General features: G+C 33.5%; 1 protein-coding gene across 1 annotated transcript; it reads left to right on the top strand.

The window, feature by feature from the left end:
* Positions 1 to 10,267: 10,267 nt before the first annotated feature.
* Positions 10,268 to 18,911, top strand: LOC131048984 (toMV resistance protein Tm-1(GCR237)). The gene is made up of 9 exons (XM_057982976.2): positions 10,268 to 10,656; positions 11,786 to 12,436; positions 12,722 to 12,928; positions 13,305 to 13,520; positions 13,684 to 13,915; positions 17,240 to 17,487; positions 17,638 to 17,816; positions 18,098 to 18,351; positions 18,443 to 18,911. The coding sequence occupies exons 1-9, from the start codon at positions 10,525 to 10,527 to the stop codon at positions 18,595 to 18,597; spliced, it is 2,274 nt and encodes a 757-aa protein (XP_057838959.2). The 5' UTR covers positions 10,268 to 10,524; the 3' UTR covers positions 18,598 to 18,911.
* The last annotated feature ends 4,847 nt before the right edge of the window (positions 18,912 to 23,758 follow it).

Genomic DNA, 23,758 nt, shown 5'->3' with positions numbered 1-23,758 from the left:
CAAACTTTTTTTACTATTTAAATGCACTTTGGGTTGGGTTTTTCATCAAAATTAATATTGTATTGTATTGGGAGAAATTTGCATTAAACTTTTTAGATTTGAGAGTAGAATGCTAGAGTAAACTAGTGATAGAAAAATGTATATTTGGAAGAATAATTTAGAATCTAAAGGTGTATTGTTTTTTATAATGGAAAAAAAAGGTTTATCAAGATTACATAAGATAAATCATTTTAAGCCCATACAAAACAAAACCAACAGACAAAACCCCATAGGGTTGAGAGACAGTAGATACAAACAAAAAAGACCACCCAGCCCGCTAAGACAACAAAAGGCCAACAAACTGCCAACACATACACAACAATAGAAACAAAAAATCAATCCAAATTTTTAAGATTCTCAGCAACATCAATACTTAGTTGATGCATCTTCTTGGCAACATTCTTCAATTCCAGGATGTCTTGGGGCACTTCAGTGACTCTCTTCTTCAGGCTAGCCCTAGTACGATTACCTGTAGGACCCAATTCTTCCGCACCAGCAGCCATATCCTTGTCCACATCCATCACAATCGTTTCCATATAAGATTTCTCTAACTTGCTAACCACAATAGACATAGTTTCAACAAAAACCTTAACAATGTTCTGACTGCTCTCCATTATGCCCCGGAGGGTAGCCTCGAATTTGGCAATTCTAGCCTTCATGTCCACAATTTTTTTATCAGAAATCTCCTTCACTTTTTGGGTGGCTTCCATGTTTTTAGCCATACAATCACTTATGACTTGCTTTTCACTTTCTGTCCATAGAGCATCCGTTGAAGACCCCTCAACCATCTCCTTACCAATACTAATAGGATGAGCACTAACAACAACATGCGACATATCTCCAGCACTCACATTAGCCTGCATAACTTCCATCTTGGAAGATAAGGACCACTTCTTGAGATTAATGTTCTTAATCTCATAAAACACCCACCTGAAAAGACGAAAAACCTCTAGAGAGTTGTTCTTGGCAATGTTGAGCACATCAAACAGGATCTCCTGTTTGGGATGAAAATCCTATAAAGTAAAATCCATCGATTCCTGGGAATTATGTTCAGAGCCATGGGAGGAGGAGGATGCCTCAACATTGTGAGTGTGGTCCAAGGAGTCCTAATCATTAGAGTTGTCTAATAACTTCAAAGTGGCCTTTCGAGCTTTACCCTTAGGTCATTTGCTTGAACCCTCTCCACCAACATCAGGGGACCCCTTACTAGCACTCGAAGTAACCCCCTTAAGCCTAGTTTTAGCCTTTTTGTTGGTGTGGGGAAGGAAATCCCTATAATTGCTATTGTCTCCCAACCCTCTAATTGTGAATCCTCACTATCATTAATCTCTTCTGCAATAATGGGAGAGGGCTTGCTAGGGTTTTCAGAATCCCTAGTCTTCAAATGCTCATAGATAAGAGAGATTAAACCTTGGTGCAAAACCAGATTAACATGGGGATTCTCCTTAAAATCAGCGATACTAGCACTCAACGAAGACAATAGATAAAACAAAAAAGACATTTTCTCATTGTGATGAAAATGATTAAGGAACACAAAATGATACCTATATATTTTGGTGAACCTGCCATCCAAAGTAAAAAAATCCATAATCGCTTTTAGGAGCCCCCTCCAAATGACCTTATTATGATGTGGCTCAAAGTGGGTCTTGTTTTCTTTCACCAAGTGCTCACGCTCCTTCTCTTTCTTAGGGAATCTCTTCATAATAACACCAGAGATTTTTCTCTCTCTATAAAATTTTATCCCCTCCATGGACAAACCCATCACTTCAACTATGAGTTCTTCATTAATCTATGTCACCCTACCAAACAGATTCATCTTACCATCCTTCCACCCCTTAACAAATTGCCTGGTAACACTCTGATTGTGCCCATGCAATTTTCTAAAGGTGTATTGTTATGTAAAGAGAACATTAATATTTGTCGAAGTAATGCCAAATGGCCAACTACAAAGAAAAGACTTAGTTGTATTTAGGAAAAATAGTGCATAAGTAGGGATAAGAAGGGATGCACTATAGAATGTCTTATATATAATCTCACCAATCGACTTATTGCATTCATAAATATTATCCAATCAATCATTTCGAGTGTTTAATATGCAGGATTAGAACCATAATCATAGCCACAATTCCATTTCTAAGGTATACAATTACTTCCTAAGGCTAACCACTTACTACTACATCACATAATTCAAATAGTTGTAGGTTATCTAGGGCTCCAATATGAAAATCCTAGGGTTCTTTTGATATACCTATAGGTACATGGAATTTCACTACTATATATAGAGGTTACATAACCCTAGGAATTGGAGCCAAAATACTCCTCACTTCACTAGACCCTTTCTACAAAATCTATCTTAGCTACGAAAGAAAACTTCTTTGAGGATATTTGGAAACACTTGGCATTAGGTTTCTAACTTAAAAATAATCTTAAATTGAAGATTTTTTTTTGAAAAATCAATTAATAGATTTAACGTGATTGCAATTGTAACCACTTTTTGATCGCCAAGATCCTTCTAGGTTGAGCATATGGTGGAATTACATATGACCCTAAATTTGCAAAGCTACTTTACTTAAATGGCCTTGGAAAGAGCTCTATTACTACTTGTAATGAAACCATATTATGAAACAAGTTAAGCACATCCATCTCTCTATCCATCTCCCTCCTGTGTGTGTGTGTGTGTGTGTGTGTGTGTGTGTGTGTGTGTGCACGTGCGTGTATTTCTTTCATTCTTGTGTCTTTTATGCATAAATATTTCTAAAATTTATAGATTAGAGATACCACTATGACAATTTTCCTCACAAGTTTGATGAGACATTATTTTGTACTATGATTAATATAGGAAACTATTACTATTTATTTACATTTGGTATCAAATTTTGTTTATGATTTAGTACTATTAGTATTGAAATGCATGGAAATGAGATCCTCTAGCCTAATACCTCAGATCCTAATTTGATTTTCATTGGAGGAATCAATAGGAGGAAATTGCCAACAAGATCTAACTCTGGTTCCAAAGGAGAGTTGGATGATGTGTATGATTACTTCCTCTTTTTTTATTTGGGGTTGATATGATATGATTTGATATAAAACAAGAAAGATCTAGGTAATATGATAGGAGATTGACAACTTTTATGCATGAGTAGTAAACTACAACAAAGAGAAGTGACATAATAGAAAAGATCTGTAAATAAGATGCAGAGAGAAATATGTAGCAGAAATATGAGGCAAAAAGTGTCGGGCATTGGAGCGGCACTCCAACATCCTGAAGGTGATTTCATCAACTAAAGGTTCCAAATTTTGGATTAGAAGGCTCTATAGATTTTTCCCCCAAAAATTTGGACAAAAGTGTTGGACATTGGAGCTATCCTCTAACATCTAGGTGTTTCTACCTATTCAAAGTCTAAAAATGTTTATCACAGTTTTCTCTATATGATTCCACAACTTTTGGTTGTTAGATTTGTAACCTACACACATGTAGAAGAGGAAAAAATTGATCTTGTATAGAGGCTTGCCTAAGTCAAACCCTGTGTTGGTGTTTCCACCTCCAATAAAAAAATGTTGGCTGAAAAAGAGATTACCCTTGGTAAGGTAGAGGCTGAAAATCTTAAAGAAAATGATTGAAATGACAAATAATACTTTTGATGTGAAACTCTTTGCCTTGAAGCCTTACACAAAGCTTGGTGTTTCTTGATAGATCTTAGTGCATGCCTTCATCATGGAGGAACACATAAAAATTGATCATGATGGATGAACTTGAATGCTTGAATGCTTGGTTGTAAACTTCTCCTCAATTGCCTTGAAGATGCTTAATTGAATGCCTAGTTGGAAAATTGATACTTGACTTGAACTAATAATGGGTAGATGCTCAAACAAGAGAGGGATTTGTATTTATATACAACTCACAACTTTTCAAGTTTAATTTTTTATCAAGGTCAACATCGAGGAGCACTTTCTCACTACTTGCAAAGTTGACCATTGTAATTTCAAATTTGGGGCCAAAATGCTTGGACAGAGGCTTTGGGAACCCTAGTCCAAGAGGACAAGGGTGTTAGGAACCCCATTCTCAACAATTTGGGATGAAATAAAGATCATTGAGCAAGGAATTGCATTGAGCTTTTAGAAATGACCCGAAACTAAGCACAATCAAACACGAGCCAAGCATGACCGTCAAAGTGGGTTCAAAGTGAGTGTGAAATTGTAAAGGTATAAAATTTATGACACTACAAGTATATATTTCCTTTAAATACACAATTTAAGTAACTTTTTGGTTGTAAATACACAATCAAGAAGAAGTTCATTTCCAAAAAACATTAGAAGTATAAATTAGCACGATTGGTTGCTAAGGGACAGTCTTAGGTGGAGGGAATAGATTTTTTTGAGATATTTTATCCAATTAAAAAGCTTACATTTATTAAATTTTTGTTATTTGTTGTTAATTTTGACCTTGAAATAGGCCAAATGGGTGTGAAGATAATTTTCTTGTAGAGAGATCTAAACCAAAAAGTCTACATGAGGCATTCATAGCACTCTATGATAAAGGATAAGGAATCATTGATTTGTAAGTTAAAAGATATTTATACTCTCAAATAGCCTCCTAGAATGTAGTATTGGAAAGGTGATTATTATGTTTTGAAGTTGGGATTTGCTTGATGTAAATCCAATAACTATGTTTATTATAAGCAAGAAAGTGTACAATTTTTTATTATTACTTTTTATGTTGATGACATTTTGATTGGTAGTAGTAAGAATATGAGTAGGGATTTGGGATCTTGTCTTTCATTATTTTGATATGAAAGATTTAGGAGTTGCTAAGTTTATCGTAAGGATGCATATAAATAGGAGTCGAGTCAACAAAAATATTTGGTTAAGTCAAAGGAAGTATGTACTGACTCTATTTTGTAGTGTTTTAGCATGGAGAATTGCAAACCAATAAGTGTTCTTATTTTTGTGGGAACAAAATTATTAGTTGAGTCTAGTGTCTTTCTACACCTAAATAGATGGAGGACATGAGCTATGCCTCTTTTACTAATAAGGTAAACAATCTCATGTATAGTATGGTCTACATCATACCAAATATTGCCCAAGCAATGAAGCTGGGTGATAGCATAAAAGTGTGTCCCACTTTTCAACATTATTGGGACATCAAAATCAATGTTTTTCAATATTTTTCAATGTGTCTCAATTATATCAAAAAGTAAATAATTTAAGGATGGTGTAAACTAAAAAGTTGTAGAGTTTTCCATGTAGATATGCATGATTATTTCTATTATTAATATTTTATTTATTATTAATCAACTTTTTTTTTTTTTTCTATTTCTATTGAATGACATTTTATCATCTCACATAAATTTCACTATTTTTTCTTCTATTATTTATGTGAGTTAAAGATTAACTTCAATGCCTAGTCATAAATAAATATTTGATAGTTTTCTATTAAATTATTTGTTCATTAATTTTTTAATTAGAACTAACAAAAATTTATGCCTATAGTCTACCATCTCACATTTCTCTTGGAGTATATATCAAAATATTTTTTTCCTTTTTATTAAAACAAGCACATCCATGCAAAATGCAATGCATTTTCTTAAGAATTGTTATTTTTATTAATGGCTCGGATAGAGGCCATTATTTTTGTAATGGGACTATATGCATTATAAAATTTTAAAAAATAATGTACATTATACTTTTAAAATAGATAGCATTAAGAAGTACATACTTGCAAAATAAATTTCAAATGACATCATTTGTGTCCATACACATTTTTATTTTTCCCATTTTAGGAAAGTCAACTTTAGAAGGCCATAACTTTTGATCCGAGAGTCCAATTGATGAATCATTTGAAATATCGTGAAGTTTTCTATCAAGCTATAACTTGCTACACTTGTTACAACCACTTTTGAGCCCAAAAAATGCCTCCAAGGCCTTCAAAATTAACTTTGAAACTTTCAAAAATAGAAACTTTAAAATCTTCAAATCTAGACATGATCTTGCAACAAAATTTATTGGCATGCTTATTTAGCAAATCTGGAGTTTTGGAGATTTTTTTTGACCAATCTATGATCGTGTAAACTTATAATAAATAGTAACCTTATATTAATGCAATGTTGAGACTCCATTTTCTTAACAATAAGATGGTCCTATAAGTCACCCACAACTAAAGGATAGTCCAATACTACGTCCACTTGCAACCAAGGAGTATTTGCACTACAAGTCATTTACAACAGAACAATGTTGGTGGCACAAGTTACAACAATGCTAGTATGGACTTGCACAATGGAGATTTGGGGATTGGTTGACTCATATTTGGCATAATATGTGGGCAAAAAAAGGTTGGCCATTGTTTATGTGTTTAACCTATTTGATTGTGCAATTAGTTAAATGAGTAAGGGATAGGTTGCAACCACTCTTTCGATGACAAGTGTAGAGGATATGAAAACCACTTATGTCTCTAAGAAGGATTTATCTAATTTAAAATATTTTATTTTAATTTTAGGTTGAGTTAAAGAGTCGTGAAGATTAGTTGTGGCAATCATTGAGATCAACTTGGCAATGAAAATTCCTTTTTATATGTGAGCAAAGAACATTAGTTCAATATCATTTTAGTTATGATGTTGTGGAGGATGGGAGGTTTATGTTGGTGAAGGTTGATACTTTGGTGAATATTAGAGATATTTTGACAAAGGGGGTAAGTATAGAGAACTTCAAGAGGTGCAACAAGTATATGTGCCTTTCAACCCTTAGAAGATGTTTTATGGGTTAGCGATGTCTTCTTTTTCTCTTGTAAGGTATATGAGAAATATGAAAATTCAGATGTCATAAACCTTGGATATCCTAATGTTTGATTCATTATTTATTTTTGTATTATTTACATGAACCCACAAGGTAAAAGGCGCTCTACATGAGGTGACACTCCTTGTCACATGTTAGTCAAATTGTGTCTTCTTATAAAAATATCTAATACCATGTAAGATATGTAAGAGCATATATGACATTATAAGATGTAAGAGAGAGTTACAAGATTGATTAATTTTTTTGTGAAAATTGTCAACTAACTTATAATGAGTCATAAATAATCTCACTAAAGAAAGAATGATTCCAAATTTAAATTCCTAAGTTTGGTGGGTGAGTCATTACTTGGGAGTTGCATTATAGTTTGGTTAGTTGATCCATCATGGGCATTGAAATCTTGCACGTGGATTTGGAAACTGCACATTTAGTCCAAGTATTCCACATATGGTTTTGTGAAACCATTATGATTTCAATTTTGGGCTTGCTCTATAAATCAAATGCTTGAATCAGGATGCATAAAATTTTATGTAGGGGTTATACTGGTAGAATAACTCTAGAGAGAGTTGGTGTGATAGAGGAGTGACATACTCTAATAATGTATGATAACCATATGTTTATTGAATCTTTTTAAGAAAGGATTTTCTCATGATACAAAATTGCGTTATGCTTTTTCTTATGTGTTGCATTTTATTGCACATGTGTTTTATCTTTTAAAAAAAATAGATTTTAATCTTTTGCATGTCCTTCCTCTAAATATTAGTCTAGAAAGTGTTTCATTTTTTCCTACCTTTCATAATGATGCAGCTAGCTATAAGAATAACATGGAAAATAAGACAAGTCTATATGGTTTCTTTTAATTTGTAAGAATAATGTATTTTTAACATTTTTTTAACATAATGTGTCTTAAAACAATTATAGTGTTATCTAAAAGATATTGAAGATTTTGTCCTCCTTATGGTTAAAACTTCAAATGGCACTCTTAAAGATATTTAAATGGCCTAAATAATAATTAATATATGAAAGCAATTAATGATGTAAATAAATTATAATATCTTTAACAACATTTTTCCCCTTATAAACCATAAAAATCTCTTAAATTAGAGTAACCAAAAAATATTTTATTTACTTGAGTTATTTTATAGTTATTTTTTTTACTTTACAATTATTTTATTGTTTATAATTTTTTCAAGATGTATTTTGTAGTTTTTTAAAAATATATGGCAATTGCATTTTGGTTTTTATGTATATGGTAATGACATGGGACTCCATGATGTTACTACAAAAAAATTATTGACATTAATTACATATATGTGCTAATATATATATATATATATATATATATATATATATATATATATATATATATATATATATATATATATATATATATATATATATATATATAAAAGAATTTGTTATATACATTACTTAGGTTATGCCTATTAATTAGACAAATATTTGAACAAATTGGGCACCAAAACTTAAACATTGATATAAAAACCAAATCGCAACCATTGCTAAAAAATTAGTATAGTGACATATAACTAGCTATCCAATTAATGAGACCACAATAGCTAAGAGAGAGAAATTGCAAACTTGCCATAAACATTATAGAAATTGTATTAACTAGAAAGCATAAAACATAACACCACCCAAACATGACTAGCACAAAAACCACCAACCTACCAAACCCTTAAGATAGAATCCATAATAGTTTTAGAAATAGAAAAGGGCACAGGGAGAATCATCTTGGTTGCAAGTACCCCTCATAACACCTTTCATTTTTTCACAAGAGAACCTAACCAAACAAAGCCACCATTGACACTTTATTTGAATCTTCATTATTACAACATTTAAAAAATGCTAGAATTGCATCCATAGGTAAACCCACCTTTAAACCCTTGGTGGCTTCCTCCATAGAGTGATGCAAGCATTGTTTCCCTTTTCTTAGTAGCATGTAATTGATCAAAGCGGCAATGCAAATATACTTAGATTGATGAACCACATCTTCGATATCATCATAAAGCAAAAATGAACTAGTCATATTTGACAATAAAGAAGCACAAGACAAAGCCTAAGTCACATTGAAAACATTTCTCATTCTATGTATATGCCTAGGATAGTGAAAAATATTTGCAATAATTGAATGAATCCCCACACTCAATGCACTGTCCAAGTCCTTAACAAGCTCCCAAATTCTAACCACCCAATGACAAAGCTAAATATTTTTTATCTACCTCACCATATATGCCATAAAATCCACTATCAACTCTTCACCTAATATTCTCCTCTTCTTTTGCTTTAGATTCTTCTCCAAAACTTCCTCGGGTTCTCCTTACATCCCCCTTCTTTTCTTCTGACCTTAAATTGAGAACTTTTTGAGGACATCATTTACCACATGACTACAAACCAAAAACAATAAGAAATGTGACCATCTACTTTGGTTGTCAAAATATTAATCATTTGTTGGCATCTTAGCAAATAAATGTAGACACATTACCTATCTAACTCATTATTGAGTGAACATATATATTACACATATATTTATATTTATATGATTATCTTATGCATCACATATTGCCTACCTAACTCATTATTGAGTGTGTGTGTGCGTGGAGAGAGAGAGAGAGAGAGAGAGAGAGAGAGAGAGAGAGAGAGGTTATATATATATAAAAGTGTGCTATCTAGTAATTATATATTAGTACACATGTTAAAAAAAAAAAGAGGAAGACATTGAGGGGTTGTGTGTATATATATATGTATAGAGAGAGGGGGAGAGAGGGGGTTTATATAAGTAGGATATATATATATATATATATATATATATATATATATATATATATATATATATATATATATATATATATATATATATATATATATGAATAAATGTGCTATCTAGTAATTAATTAGAACACTTTAATTTTTAATAATTATCTTAATAAAATTTATTATTCAATTATCTTTATTAAAATTATCAAATTATTTATTTATTTATTTTATTTTTATTTTTTTCTAATATCAATCTAATTTTTTTTTAATGATGAATATAAATTTCAGACAAAAAAAAAGACAACAAATCACTAGCGATCGATAGGGCTGAGGAACTGGATAAATGTACCAAAGTTTCAGATGTCATTGTACTCCTAGAAAGAGTAAGTTATTTGTATACGGTTCCGTAAAGAGAGGAACAATTTGATCCTCTTAGGATTAACTCTTATCCTTTGTATTGGCTAATGATGTAACATATACGTATGAAATGTCTATTTTAGTCCATTTTCATGGCAAGTTGGCCACTATAACATGTCTATTTTAGGTGAACCAATGAAAAAGTGGTACAATTTTAAACAGTAAAAACTTCTTGGAAATTTGAAGTCGATACAAATGCACTGAAGACTTAAATGGCACAATTTTAAACAATAACAACTCCATGATCTAGGCCTTGGAACTTGGAAGTCTAACAAGGGCGCATGTGGATGGAACATGAGAGATTACTTATAAAACCCTGTTCTACCTTGACCCATTGTGGACAAATCTCATAGTATGGAGTTCATCCTAAGCAAGCTTCATTAGTTTGGTTAAATGATTGTACAGTAACCACCAACCTTCTATGAAAACTCAAAATATATAACTATATCTGTGGGTATTTCGCCCTGAGGATTAGATCCCTGCTTATTTAGATTAGCTGTGAAGGAAATGGAAGATGGTAAAGAATGCCCGAAAGTTTTCTGCATAGGAACTGCTGACACAAAGGGAAAGGAGCTGCAATTTCTTTCAAAATGCCTGCAATCTGCTTTGTTAACCTTCTTGCAGGGCTCGTCCTTGAAGGTATGCGCAAGTGTTTCATTTTTTCTTTTTCATGATTTAGGACATTTTATTCCATGGGACGAACAGGCACAACTTGTGGTTTTTATTTTGATTTGTGATTTGTTATACCTGGGCTTTCGTTGTTAATATTGGATTGCTCAGGGTGTTGTATGCGTGAAACAAAAAAGCACTTCAAGTTTTTTTCTAGGCAGGTCCCTTTTTTTTTTCAATTTTGGATCTGTACCAATCCTATTCTCTTGTTGAATTCAAGTGTGTTATCAATCTTTCTGAAGATAACCAATGCTGGTTTTGATTTTCAAGTAGCTGCTATGTTTTGACCTTATGGGTATGCATTGCATGAATGAAAACCAATTGAATTAGTTGTTTCTAAAATCACTGAAATCTAAATATAGACGAATCCCAGATTTGACTTTGGATCTGCAATCTTCTGATGACTGAGAATATTAGATCAGATAAATTCCTTTGCAAGTCTAGAAAACAGAGCACAAAACTACCTTATCTTGTGATGACTGAAAATATTAGATAAGATAAATTCCTTTGCCAATCTAGAAAACAGAGCACAAAACCACCTTATCTTGTGATGACCGAGAATATTGGATCAGACAAACTCCTAAACCATTCTAGAAAACAGAGCACAAAACCACCTTATCTGATCTTTCTGTTTGATTTAGTGTACGTAGCAGAGTCACCAGGAGACATACTCAAGACATCATTTTGAAATAGGGAATTGGAGTATATGAACAAAGGTACACATACATTACATTTAACTGTAGTCATTGGAACATATGGCTATGGATTTGATATAACTTTGCGGATGGGATCCTTGTCTCTGAATCCAAGTTTCTTTTTGACTAGGATTTGTAGCTTAAGGTGTCTGCATGTAAACTTGACAGGTTCTTGTTGATTCTATAAAATGCTGATGTTACTCTCTTTTTTGTTTTGGCAAATATACCTTATGTTCATTGGAGTATGGCCCATAGGCTGCTTTGATTCAGCTAGGGGTTTTTTAACCTGCATAACCCTCGTACGAGTGCATCCCTATTAGACATGTTTTTCTTAGTTGGCAATCTGATTTCATTTATTGTTTTGATAGTATTTGATGAATTTCGTTACTTTTTCTGGTTCTCAGGCAGAGGTGAAAATTGTGGATATTTCTGTTGGTGTAGAAGAACAAAAATGCCTGAAAGAAGGAGAATTTGTTACCAGGCAAGAGGTTCTTTCTTGCCACCCTGAAACACCACAGAAGTCTACCCTTGAAGATGATAGATCGCAAAGAGGTTTAGTGTTTGGCAAAGCTCTTGAACACTTTTTGATGAAAGCCCATATGAAAGGGGAGCTAGTGGGGGCCATTGGGATTGGAGGGAGTGGGGGCACCTCTTTCATTGCTCCTTCTCTAAGGGCCCTTCCTCTGGGAGTGCCAAAGTTCATTGTTTCCACAGTGGCAAGTGGGCAGACATCCCCTTATATTGGGACATCTGATCTGATATTGCTGCCTTCAGTGGTTGACGTGAGTGGTCTTAATAATGTGAGCAGAATTGTATTGTCCAATGCTGCAGCTGCTGCTGCAGGGATGATTGCTGGCAGAATCATGGGATTGGGCACATCAAACAAGGAAGATAAACAAGAAAGCATCGGCATGACTATGTTTGGAGTAACAACACCATGTGTGAATGCTGTGAAAGACATTTTAGATGCAAAAGGCTATGAAACATTGGTATTTCATGCCACTGGAGTTGGTGGGAAAGCCATGGAGGAGCTGGTGACAGGGGGTCTTTTACAGGTATTCTATTTTTAATGTAAAAACTGGTAACCCTGCCTTTTTTATAACTTATTATCTATTTCTCAAAAGTCAAAATGATGCTTCAGATTATGTGTCCATCAGTTTATTTAACAACCAAATAAATTTGTACGGATAGAAGATACAAATCTTATTCTGAATTACATTGTGAGGAGTTGATACTTGAAAATATGGGTGGAATTTTCAAACAAACTACATTAGAGAAATTAAAAACAATATATTGACATTCCATGAATAAAAATATTCTCTTGTGGATGATATTTGCAGGGTATTTTAGATATCACCACCACTGAAGTAGCTGATTTTATTGTGGGAGGTGTCATGGCATGTAATGAACAGAGATTTGATCCCATTCTTGAGCAGAAGATTCCTTTAGTCTTGAGCATAGGGGCCTTGGATATGGTGAACTTTGGACCTAAAGATACAATTCCGTCTCATTTCAGTCACCGGAAGTTTCATGTGCACAATGATCAAGTACGAGTGAACTCTTCTCAATGCATTTTCTTCTTCCATCTTTTTATATGCTTCTTGTTCTCTTGCTTCCATCTTTTTTGAAGTGCTCTAATAAAAAAGATATTATGCAGTGTTTCTTCACTTTCAATCTGAGGGAAAAGCAACTAGTATTTTTCAATTCTTTTAGCCCCTTCTTTTAATCATTCAACTTCTCCTGTAGTAGAGTTATTGGGAAAATAGAATGTGCCAAAGTTTTAGCAGCAGAAGTCTGTGATTCTTGTGATTTAGATTAACATGACCCTAAAATCTATTAATGCCAAGTATTATTGTGTCACATTCTGGTTTTTCTAATGTTTGGAAGGTATTTTTCAACCCTAATTTGGTCTTGTTTCAAAAGGTAACTCTTATGCGAACTACTGTGGAGGAGAACAAAAAATTTGCTGATTTCATCTCTAAAAAACTCAATAGATCCTCTTCTCAAGTCAGAATATTGTTGCCTGAGAAGGGTGTGTCTGCTTTGGATGCTCCTGGCAAGCCTTTCTATGATCCACAAGCAACAGGCACACTCATAGATGAGTTAGAGAGATCCATTCAAAAGACCACTGACAGACAGGTGAAACCTTGAAGTTTGAAACAGAATTTCTGGTTTTAAGTTTTCTTCTATGTTTCAATCTATTTAGGGTTATAAATACTTTTAGTTTATCATGTTATCTAAGTAACGTGTACGCCTTTGTTTCCTAATATTTTCTATATTTCTGACTTGTATTTCTTGGCAGGTTCGGAGACTACCATACCATATAAATGATCCTGAATTTGCAGCTGCACTAGCGGATGCCTTCTTGGAGATTGGTACAAAGAAACCTGAAATGACAGAATCATGTCTTCCAGGAAACGAGTTACCAATGGGAGTAAAAAAATTGGAAAAAACGAGAATAAATTCTCACGAGAACTCGTTAGAGTATAGGATTATCCATAAACAGCCACTTGAGTTTCCTGATGCAAAACCAGGTATTTTAATTTGTGCTTTTGTTATTTTAATTAAGTTCTGTTTAAGTTAGTTTTTAATATGATCTGTTTCTTTGTCTTGCTATTGTTTTATTTTTCTTTAATTTCAATTTAATAAAAATAATTATGATTGACACTTTTTTGGTTGACATATTCTTCACTGCTGTATACAAATTTTAACCATTGAATCGTTCCTTCAAAAGCCAATTAAATGGTTAAAACGTGAAGTGTGATAGTTGCCTTCTTTTCTCTTCCTTTCACACTGTTCAAACCTAACAACTAGTTGATTACTTTGAGTGTCTTCGTGTAACAGACCACACTTTAGTACCAAGGATGTGATTCCCCTAACTACTCAGTATTGGGCTTGATGTCATGGAAATGGGGACAAGGCAACAACAAAGTTCAATGTTAATAAGTTAGTTTCAACCATAAAACCAAAACAAAGAACTAAAAACCATTCCAAACATATCAAAAGAGATTTCAAAAAAGCATGAAAGAAGTTTAACAAAACAAGAGAAAGGAGAAGAGCCTCCCTAAGATGCTTCCATGATGCCTTTTGATACTTCTCCCTTGTTTCTCCCCTCTCCAAGTCCCAAATGAGTGTAGCTCTCAGCTTTTAGCACTAGCCATGGATGCCATATGGAGATTCAAGATTGTTGAATATGATTAACAAATGCTATGCAAATGTAGATAGTGATGATATGAAAAAGCTCTATGCTAATACCAGTATAACAACAATACTCCAATGCTTCCTTCTTTGCTTGAGGAGAAGGGTTCTATTTATAGAAGAAATAGGGAAATGAAGGGTTAAGATTGAACAATGTTAACAAGGGTTAGGATTGAAAGATATTCAATCAATGTGAGACTTTCAACCCAATCCCATGTTGACAAGTGTCACCACGAGGAGGCTTGAGAGGAGAGATAAGGAGCATTAAATGCTTGAGGGGACATGATGGTTACCCTAGGGGGTTGGGTTAGGGTTAGGTTAATGGATATTCATTTTATCCAAGGGATAAATGAATGTGCAAGGGTTAAATGGTTACCTTAGTCAAAGAAATAAATGCTTTGAAGAGACCCATGAGTCAAAAGGATGGTTAAGTTAGAGGAAAGTCTCTAATCAAAGGTAAAAGGTGAGTTAACCATAAATGGTTATGTAAGAGCCTTTAATGGTTTGGAAGATTTTAGAGGTTAACTATTTGAAGACATAAAGCCTTAAATGCCTTTCAAAGACTTTGAGGGCTTTGAGAAGTGACTCCAAGTTGCTTAGGAATGTGACAATATTTAGGGGATGGATTAGGCTAATTAGAAGGAGTTAGAAGAATCTAGAAGGGATTTAGGCATGCAAGTGGATTTTGTAGTAATTTATCTATAGCTTTAGGAACATTCAAGAGTGTCGATGAGAACCAAGATTTTGCTTAAGAACTTAAGATCATTTGAGATAAGAAGCATAATCCCCCCACAGTACAGGGTTGTTGATTCTGTGGGAATATCTCATTGATTTCAAAGTCTTCATTTCTTCCTATAGAGTGAGAGAGTTTGAATTTCCTTTTCAGATTTATCAAAAATTCATTCAAGTTTCCATCATGTTTCTGTTGTCCCTTGCAAGAATACCTTTGTGCAATTTAAGTTTAGCCGAGTATCAAAGTCTTGAATATTATTTATAAACTTGATCACAATTTGAAAGCCATTATAATGCCCATGGCAGTAAAGATTCTAAGATACAAATGCATTCCAATTGCTTGGCATTTCACGCTAGCCTCTGTTCCACTTTTGATTTCATATGCTTATGGATTCCCCTATAAATTTTGGCTTTGAACTGGTAGGGAACTAGATTCTACCAAAAATTTAAGTATTAGCATTTTATAAATACATGCTTGAGAACTATATGTTACTAAATATTTGTTAGTCTAGGTCTGGTAGTGGCCAACCAGTACCGGTTCTGTCTTCTAGCATTTGGTGACAGATAGAAAGCAGTCAAGCAGGAATAGCTGCAGTCCTATAGAGTTGGGCTTTCTAAGATATCTCAGCAGGTACTGCTGAGAATTTTTAGGAGCTTTCATAAGCAGGTGGTCCTATGGAATTTGTAATATGGGCAAGCTTAAAACTTTAAGCACCAAAATTTCAGGCATCTGGTGGTTTCATGATTAATTTTTAGACAAGGAATGGTAAATCTATAGCTAAATCAAAACTGTATAGTTAAAGCTAAAAATTATTAGCAGGATTTTAAATAATTGTAGGTGAATGATATCTCACAGCAGAATTTTAGGAAACTGGTTGGGAAAATTTTAGGAAACTGGTTGGGAAAAGTTTCTGGCCCACCCACACTCCCTTAAAATCCAAATCTAAAAAGTAGGGGCTCCTATTGTTTGCACAAGGTTCTAATTTTTATCCTGTAGAATAAGTTTCTTCTTCTGATGGGATCCCCTCTTCCAGAAAAATAGTTCTTGTAGCAGCTCCATGGGACCTAAGACAACTATAAGATATTATTTTTATTAGTGAGATTTTCTTGGATAAGCCATGCATAGCGTTTGTACTAATGTCTACAACTTCTGTCCTTATTAACATAGCTTTTACTTGTTTTGCGAGCAAACTTCTAATTTGGTGAGATACCTTCTTAATATTTTAAATTAATAGATTATTCCTTTGAAAAGTTATTATAATTTTATATTTGATGTTGTGTTTGCTAATATGAAATATCCATTTGAAGAAATCATCTTTTGTAATAAACTAATTAATATGAAGATTTGCTTGGTTTGAAATGCATTTGGTGGAATACGAAATCAGATTTTTGTCCCAAAGTACATCTTGGCTGTGATTCAGTTTTATGACTTGATAGTTTTCCATTAGATTTTTTCGGAACTCACGAGAATGCCTCCCCTTAAGTGATGGGACTGGGATCCTCACATTTGGCATTTAAAAAAGCTGATATGCAGACATGTGATAACAAAAAGCCCCATATCAGAAATTTACCTCCTACATGTGTTATTCATCAATTGCTTATTGGAATCACTAGTATGTCTTTCATAGTTTCTTAAAGTAGCTATAAATTTTCATTTTTAATGCCGTTTTCCTGGGATTTTGAACCTTTAATCAACTGGTTCTTCTTGCATCCCCTGAAATGTGTCTAGTTTTAGAGGTTATTTGACATTGTACTAGTTTGTAGAGATCAACCATGACATTTGTTAATAACAAAAGTTGGATCAGTAAATGGGAATACTACTGTTAAACACTTCATATTTTATGATTTGAACATTAAGAGTTGAAATTCCAACTACTTTTGTTCTAATTGCTGATTAAGTTTGTTTTCCATGTGGTGCACATAATTAGAGACGTTGAAAATTACACAAACCATATTACAGAATCTGAAACACCAAATAGCTCAAGGGAAGCCGATAATTGGGGCTGGAGCAGGAACTGGAATATCTGCCAAGTTTGAAGAAGAAGGTGGGGTGGATTTAATAATCATCTACAATTCAGGACGTTTTCGAATGGCAGGAAGAGGTTCGCTCGCTGGTTTGCTTCCTTTTGCAGATGCCAATGCGGTGGTAATGGAGATGGCCAATGAAGTTCTCCCTGTAAGTTCAAATATAAAATTAATGGTCTAGAACTTTTTATGTCTTTGCACGGGACATGAAAGGAAATGAACGTTGAAGAAGAGAATAGGGTTATAGTTGAATATATGCATATTGACAAGATAAGTGATTATTGAATTAGTGATGTCTTAGGTTGTAAAACGAGTACCAGTTCTAGCAGGTGTTTGTGGCACAGATCCATTTCGTCGGATGGATTACTTTTTGCGGCAAATAGAATCCATTGGTTTTACAGGGGTTCAAAACTTTCCAACAGTCGGTCTATTTGATGGAAACTTTCGCCAGAATTTAGAAGAGACTGGCATGGGATATGGGTAATTTCCTTTTATTTCTGGATCATATTCTGTATTATCACCCTATTTAGTTAGGTCTAATAGAATGCATGATAACCTAAAATTCAACCGCTATTTATTATGAACTTAAATGCAAGACAAGCCCTTTAAATTACAAGCTTGAAACATTTGCTCTTTGTAATTTAGTAGTTCAAATATTATATTCCAATCCTGTTAAGTGTGGCAGATTGACAGGAAATCAAAGTTGTAATGTCACGTCTGCAACTATCAAAAAATCCTTCTGAAACGTATTTTGTTCACAGGTTGGAGGTGGAAATGATCCATAAAGCACACAAATTGGGTCTGCTGACTACTCCATATGCATTCAACGAAGCAGAAGCTTCTGCCATGGCAGATGCAGGTGCTGATATAATTGTAGCACACATGGGTTTGACAACTTCAGGGTCTATTGGAGCCAAAACAACCCTCTCTTTGGCTGATAGTATAAGTCGGGTGCAAGCAATAACTGATGCTGCACTGAAAGTAAATCCACATGTCATTATATTATGCCATGGAGGTAAGTTTACCAAAAGCTTTACAATCATTACTCACAAATGTTTCAAATGTGTTTATGAACTCGTCACTAAGGATATTTGTTACTATTGCAGGTCCTATTTCAGGTCCCAAAGAAGCAGGATATGTACTTCAGAGAACACGAGGAGTCCATGGCTTCTATGGGGCATCAAGCATGGAGAGACTGCCAGTAGAGGAGGCAATTGTCAACACAATAAAACAATACAAAATGATATCAATATCATCATAGAAAGAAGTATAGGCACAAGTGCGAAGCAATTAGAATATGGGCTGAACAAATTAGTGATCACATGATCACAATGAGTGCAACGAGCATCCAAAAATAAAGTATCTCCTGTACAGTATTTACCTGTGCATAGACAGGTTTCTTCTATATTTTAAGTACTTTATGGAAGGTTTCTCAATTTTGACAGCCCTGTTGTGACTAAACGCAGTTTAGTTGGGTGGGGCAAAATAATTGAGGAGTAAATGTCTTTGGGATGATGTATGGAGTTGAGGCCTGAAATTTGACATTCAACCTGATTAATAAGAGAAATTGCAGAATACTGTGTAAATAAAAATAAAAACCAAGCCAATATAATAAGGAGTTCTAGTCTGCAATTCTAAAAATTATACAAGCCCATGATGGATCATGTAGGGTCATCTGTAACAGCGATGAATTTTTAAATATGCCAGAGGTCCTTTACAGAAATCATTTTCTTATGTCAAAATTAGTTGCAATTCCTACTCTTCACATTAGAATTTTGATTTTGGACGCCAATATCCTTAAGAATTCAACGCTGATTAGTGATTCCCATTCCGATTCTAACTCTGCACAGATGAATATCAATAAACAACATATAATTTAACCCACAACATCATCCGATTTCCTTTTACATGAAAAGAAACAGAGATTTATAATCTGTGTGTTTTGCACTACGATTTACTTAAACAAATAATAAACCTTAAATTTAAAGCTGGATTGATACCAGATAATGTAATTAATGCTACAGTTAAGTGTAAAAATTAAATGGAATAATTCACAGGTTAATAAACAATACAAAAAGTAAATAAACAGATAGAAGGGTATTTGGCTCCTAATTTCATGAAGAAAAACCGTCACTAAATGTCATGTAATAACTACCCTTCAGATTGGCAAACAGGTTACTATGGTTGATTAAGAATAATGTGGAGTTTTCTGAGAGAATTCTATTTTTGGAGGAACTTTCAGATTGTGGAGTTATTTTTAGTACTTTTTTCTGAGAGAATTCTATTTTGGGAGGACCTTTCAGATCGTGGAGTTATTTTTAGTACTTGCCGGAGGCAATACTATTGAAGCTCAATTAGTTCTTAATTTGCACCACCCACAAGACATTATTTTTTTTTTTTTAAATAAATTTTGTTTTTAATAAAGTTGAAATGTATATTTTTAAATTTAATAAATTAAAAAAAAATTATTTATCTACAATTTCATTGGTCTAATAAATTTTGTGCTATAGGGCGATTTTCTGGGATTTATTATTTTTAATGTTTTCTGTAAAAGTTTTTCCCCCTTTCTTGATCCACGAGCATGGAAGTACTGGAAAAGGATTTATTATTTCTAATGCTTTTTCGCAGAAGTTTTTTCCCGTTAGCATGGATTCACCCTTTTTTTTTCCTCTACAATCATTAGGTTTTTCCCCCAAAGTTTTTTAACCTTGTTTTTTCCCCCATCTCCCATAGTGGTCATTCTAGATTTTTGCGTTTTCTGTGCTACATGTGGATTTTTTTCAGGAGACGTAATGGTTTTTTTACCATGATCTATTATAGCAATGGTTTATTTGCTCCTTTATAACCCCACTCGTGGGCAAATCACTTTCGAGCTCTCATTTGCTACGACCTGGTGACAAAATATATGGTTAGGTTTTTTTAATTTTAAAATTTAAACGGTTTTGCATTTTGGTATTCTCTTAAATTCTTTTGTTTTCGTATAATGATATTGAAGATTTGTGTGATGGTGTTTTCGATTTTTGATATTTCTGTGGACGTGTAGGGTTTTTGTTCAGTATTTCCATTTTTGAGGATTTTATTGTTTCTTTTTGCCCAACATGCATGCTTCACACAGCTTTAGATCCTATCCCTTATTCAAATCCCACTCAACAAGAGTTTTTGGTTATCCATGAGTTTTAGATTCTCATGTTGATATGCCCCAATCTTTGATATCACAAATCGCCTTCCAGATTTTCTACAATGTTCTTCCAACAACAACATGCTTTTCCACACTTGACATACACAATTTGTATAGGCTACCACATTGTACTCCCTTTGACATGACTTTCCCATTCACTATTCTTCAACATGTACAGGCTTGTGTCAAACTCCACTTTTATTCCCTCATCTGCAATTTTACTAATTGATAACAAATTTTTGGTTTTCTTAGAACATGCAAAACATTATGAATTTGTTGCATACACAATCCAAGACCTCTACCAAAATCATTTTTTCATCACAAACCTTGTGACTTGAGCCATCATCCAAACAAACCTTATTCCAGTCAAAGACTTTTGCATATGAGGCTCCCAAATCAATATTGCATAGATTTTGATCACTTACAATGGTGATGAACACTATTAAACAAATAGTTCAAACTCTTCAGCTCCTTCATTTGTTGTGTTTGCTTGTGAGTTTGTGATGTTTGCTCTTGCAAGATTTGCTCCTTTGTTCCAAAAGTCCTTTGCATGGTGCCCTACCATCTTGTAATCGTGACATTTAAATATTTTTTATTTCGAAGAACTTTCACCATCAATGCTGGTTGGTTTCTCTTTCTTCAAATAAGATTTCTTTCCAACATACAAGGCGATGGAGTTTCTAACTTCACTCCCCTGCCTTTTCTTCCCATTTCCCTGCAACAAAAACACAATTATTTTTTGGAGTTTAAAGCTAGCCCGTGTGTCCAAAATGCCACCAGCTTTCAACTGATGGTTGAAGAGTCTCCAAAGTCCAATCATAATGGTAGCCTCTTTTGATAGTGGAGAACCAATTGTGGACCAAATAATAGAAACACATAGCTTTATTACATAAACCTTGCATAAGGTTCTCACATATAACCAATTCTTTATGAGTTACATCTACTCACTAATTCTTAATGTCATGCATCAAGCATTGTAGTATACCTTGCACTATTAATGCCTTTTTCGCAATTCAAAATTTGTCATGCTCCTTTTTTGTCTATGTTAGGGGAGAAAACCCAGTAGTTGTGCACCCTAACTTAGCGCTTCTCAAAATCTTACGTGGAAATTTCAAATCACTCTAAATTTTTTACAGCAACTTACTTGGCAAGTCTCCTACTTATAACTAAGATTTCAAGGCCACATCATCAAATATGATGCCACATCAACATGATTTTTGCCAAGGTGTCCAAAACAACCCAAAAAAAAGTGAGACCAATAGGTGTGCAAAAGGGCCCCAATACTTGTGTAGTTGATGTGGCATCACATGATTGGTTACTTTTTACAACAAATGGTATATTTCATTCAGTTATTGGTACTTATCATACAACTATTGGTGCAATGTTGTACACAAGTTGGACATTAAATTAGTAAATATGGAGGTATTAAATCAACAACTTCTATCACAAGAATTGGAATGCACTCAACTATTGAGTCCTTTCCCCTACTTTAGCTTCTAAAGAAACAAAGGAGACATTCAATTCTTAGTACATGATTACCCCTTGTTACAAACCTTTTGAAGACACACTATCCTTTGCATCTAGTCTTCACTCCAACAATCCTATGACTTTTATCACTTCATTATTCTCATTCACTCTTCTTGCCTTCTCCTTCATACACAGTTCATATGGGCCAAGAACCTTACCACTATGTTGTCCTTTAAGAATTTTCTATTGACTATAACCTCATCTCATACCCATTGCCACTCTTTTGATAGCCATTTTAAACTGTCACTTTAATCCAATTTTTTTGTCTTCTTATGCCTTTGATACATTCATTTGTCTTCTCTCTTCAGTTCCTTGTCCAAGCATGCTTACATTATCTTACTATCATAATTGTTGTCATCTATGTCATGTGACTTACCAATACATTATCTTCTATGTGGAGATGGACTCACTCATTTCACTATCATTCCTTATGACTATGTCTTCTTTTTTAGCAATAAAGTTGTTATATAAGCACTTTGTTTTCTTGAAAATTATACCATTAAATTATTAAGAAAATTGTCAAGTAATCGTATGAATAGTCCTCATGCATATTTTATTAATATTGTCACTATCCTTATGGTGACTTCATGGTACACTGGTATAAAGAATTTCTTCTTTCTATGTTAATACACATTTTCAATCGTTTCCCCTTTAACAATGAACTATTTCTTGATTTCTATTTATCAACATAGATACATGAAGTTGAAGGTAAAGGATGTATGATGCTCGAGACATGCTTTGTTTTCATTTCTCTTCAATCCATGTTGCTTCTAGATCACTTTGTCTTCATGATAAAATTGTCTTCTTAATTTATATTCAACATGCAATATAAATCAATATTCAATTATTATCATGAAAGACTAAAATGATTATTGAGGTTTATATAAAAGTTAAGCACACATCTTAATCATTCATTTAAAAAATTTTTTTATTGTAGACACATAAATACATCCCCTAAATTAAATAAATATTTAATATTTATTCAATACACTAATATTCTTCTATTAATTAAATTCACATTTAATTAATTCATTTCAACCTATTCTTCTAATCCAATATAATTAAATAAATAAATTTATTTAAATTACTAACTATAGTCCAAATATTAAATAAATTAATAAATTTATTTAATTACCCTTTCCTCTCATTTAAATAAATTAACATTTATTTAAAATACCTAACCAAAATCCCCATTTAAATAAATAAATATTTATTTCAAATCGGCCATCCACTTGCATTCTCCTACAAATGCAAGTTGCACCATTATTTTGAATAAATAAATTGTATATTTAAAAATCCCTAAATCTTCACCCACTTGCAAAGCCCACTTGCTCACTAACCTTCTTCTAGATTCTTCTAAGGCCTTCTAAATTTGCCTAAACCCCCTTCTAATCACTTGCACAATCCTAAACCCAAATTAACCCCCAACCCATCATCTCACTCATTTAAGACTCTTACAAAATCTTAAATGCTTCTCTTCTTCAACAAGTTAACCCAAATGGGTTTTGCCCCTTTGGTCAAGGCCTAACCATGGGTAAACCTTGCACGAGAGTATACATATTGGACAATAAATTTACCATTGGATAATAGCTTTATCCAATAATCCAACCACATGAGGTTACCCTCATGTCATCTCAAGCATTAACTACTTCTTCCCTCTCCTCTCAAGCCCTCTCATGATGTCACTTGTCACCACTGCATTGATGAAAGTTGCAAA

The sequence above is a fragment of the Cryptomeria japonica genome, chromosome 4 (assembly GCF_030272615.1).
Source record: "Cryptomeria japonica chromosome 4, Sugi_1.0, whole genome shotgun sequence".
In the NCBI taxonomy this organism is placed as follows: Eukaryota; Viridiplantae; Streptophyta; class Pinopsida; order Cupressales; family Cupressaceae; genus Cryptomeria; species Cryptomeria japonica.
This window is presented reverse-complemented; position numbering and strand designations above follow the sequence as displayed.

Bases quoted from the DNA above. Each gene is read 5' to 3' on its own strand.
- LOC131048984 (XM_057982976.2), top strand. From the start codon at position 10,525: ATGGAAGATGGTAAAGAATGCCCGAAAGTTTTCTGCATAGGAACTGCT. The intron at 12,437-12,721 runs GTATTCTATTTT...TGATATTTGCAG, and splicing joins TGACAGGGGGTCTTTTACAG to GGTATTTTAGATATCACCAC. The intron at 17,488-17,637 runs GTAAGTTCAAAT...GTGATGTCTTAG, and splicing joins TGGCCAATGAAGTTCTCCCT to GTTGTAAAACGAGTACCAGT.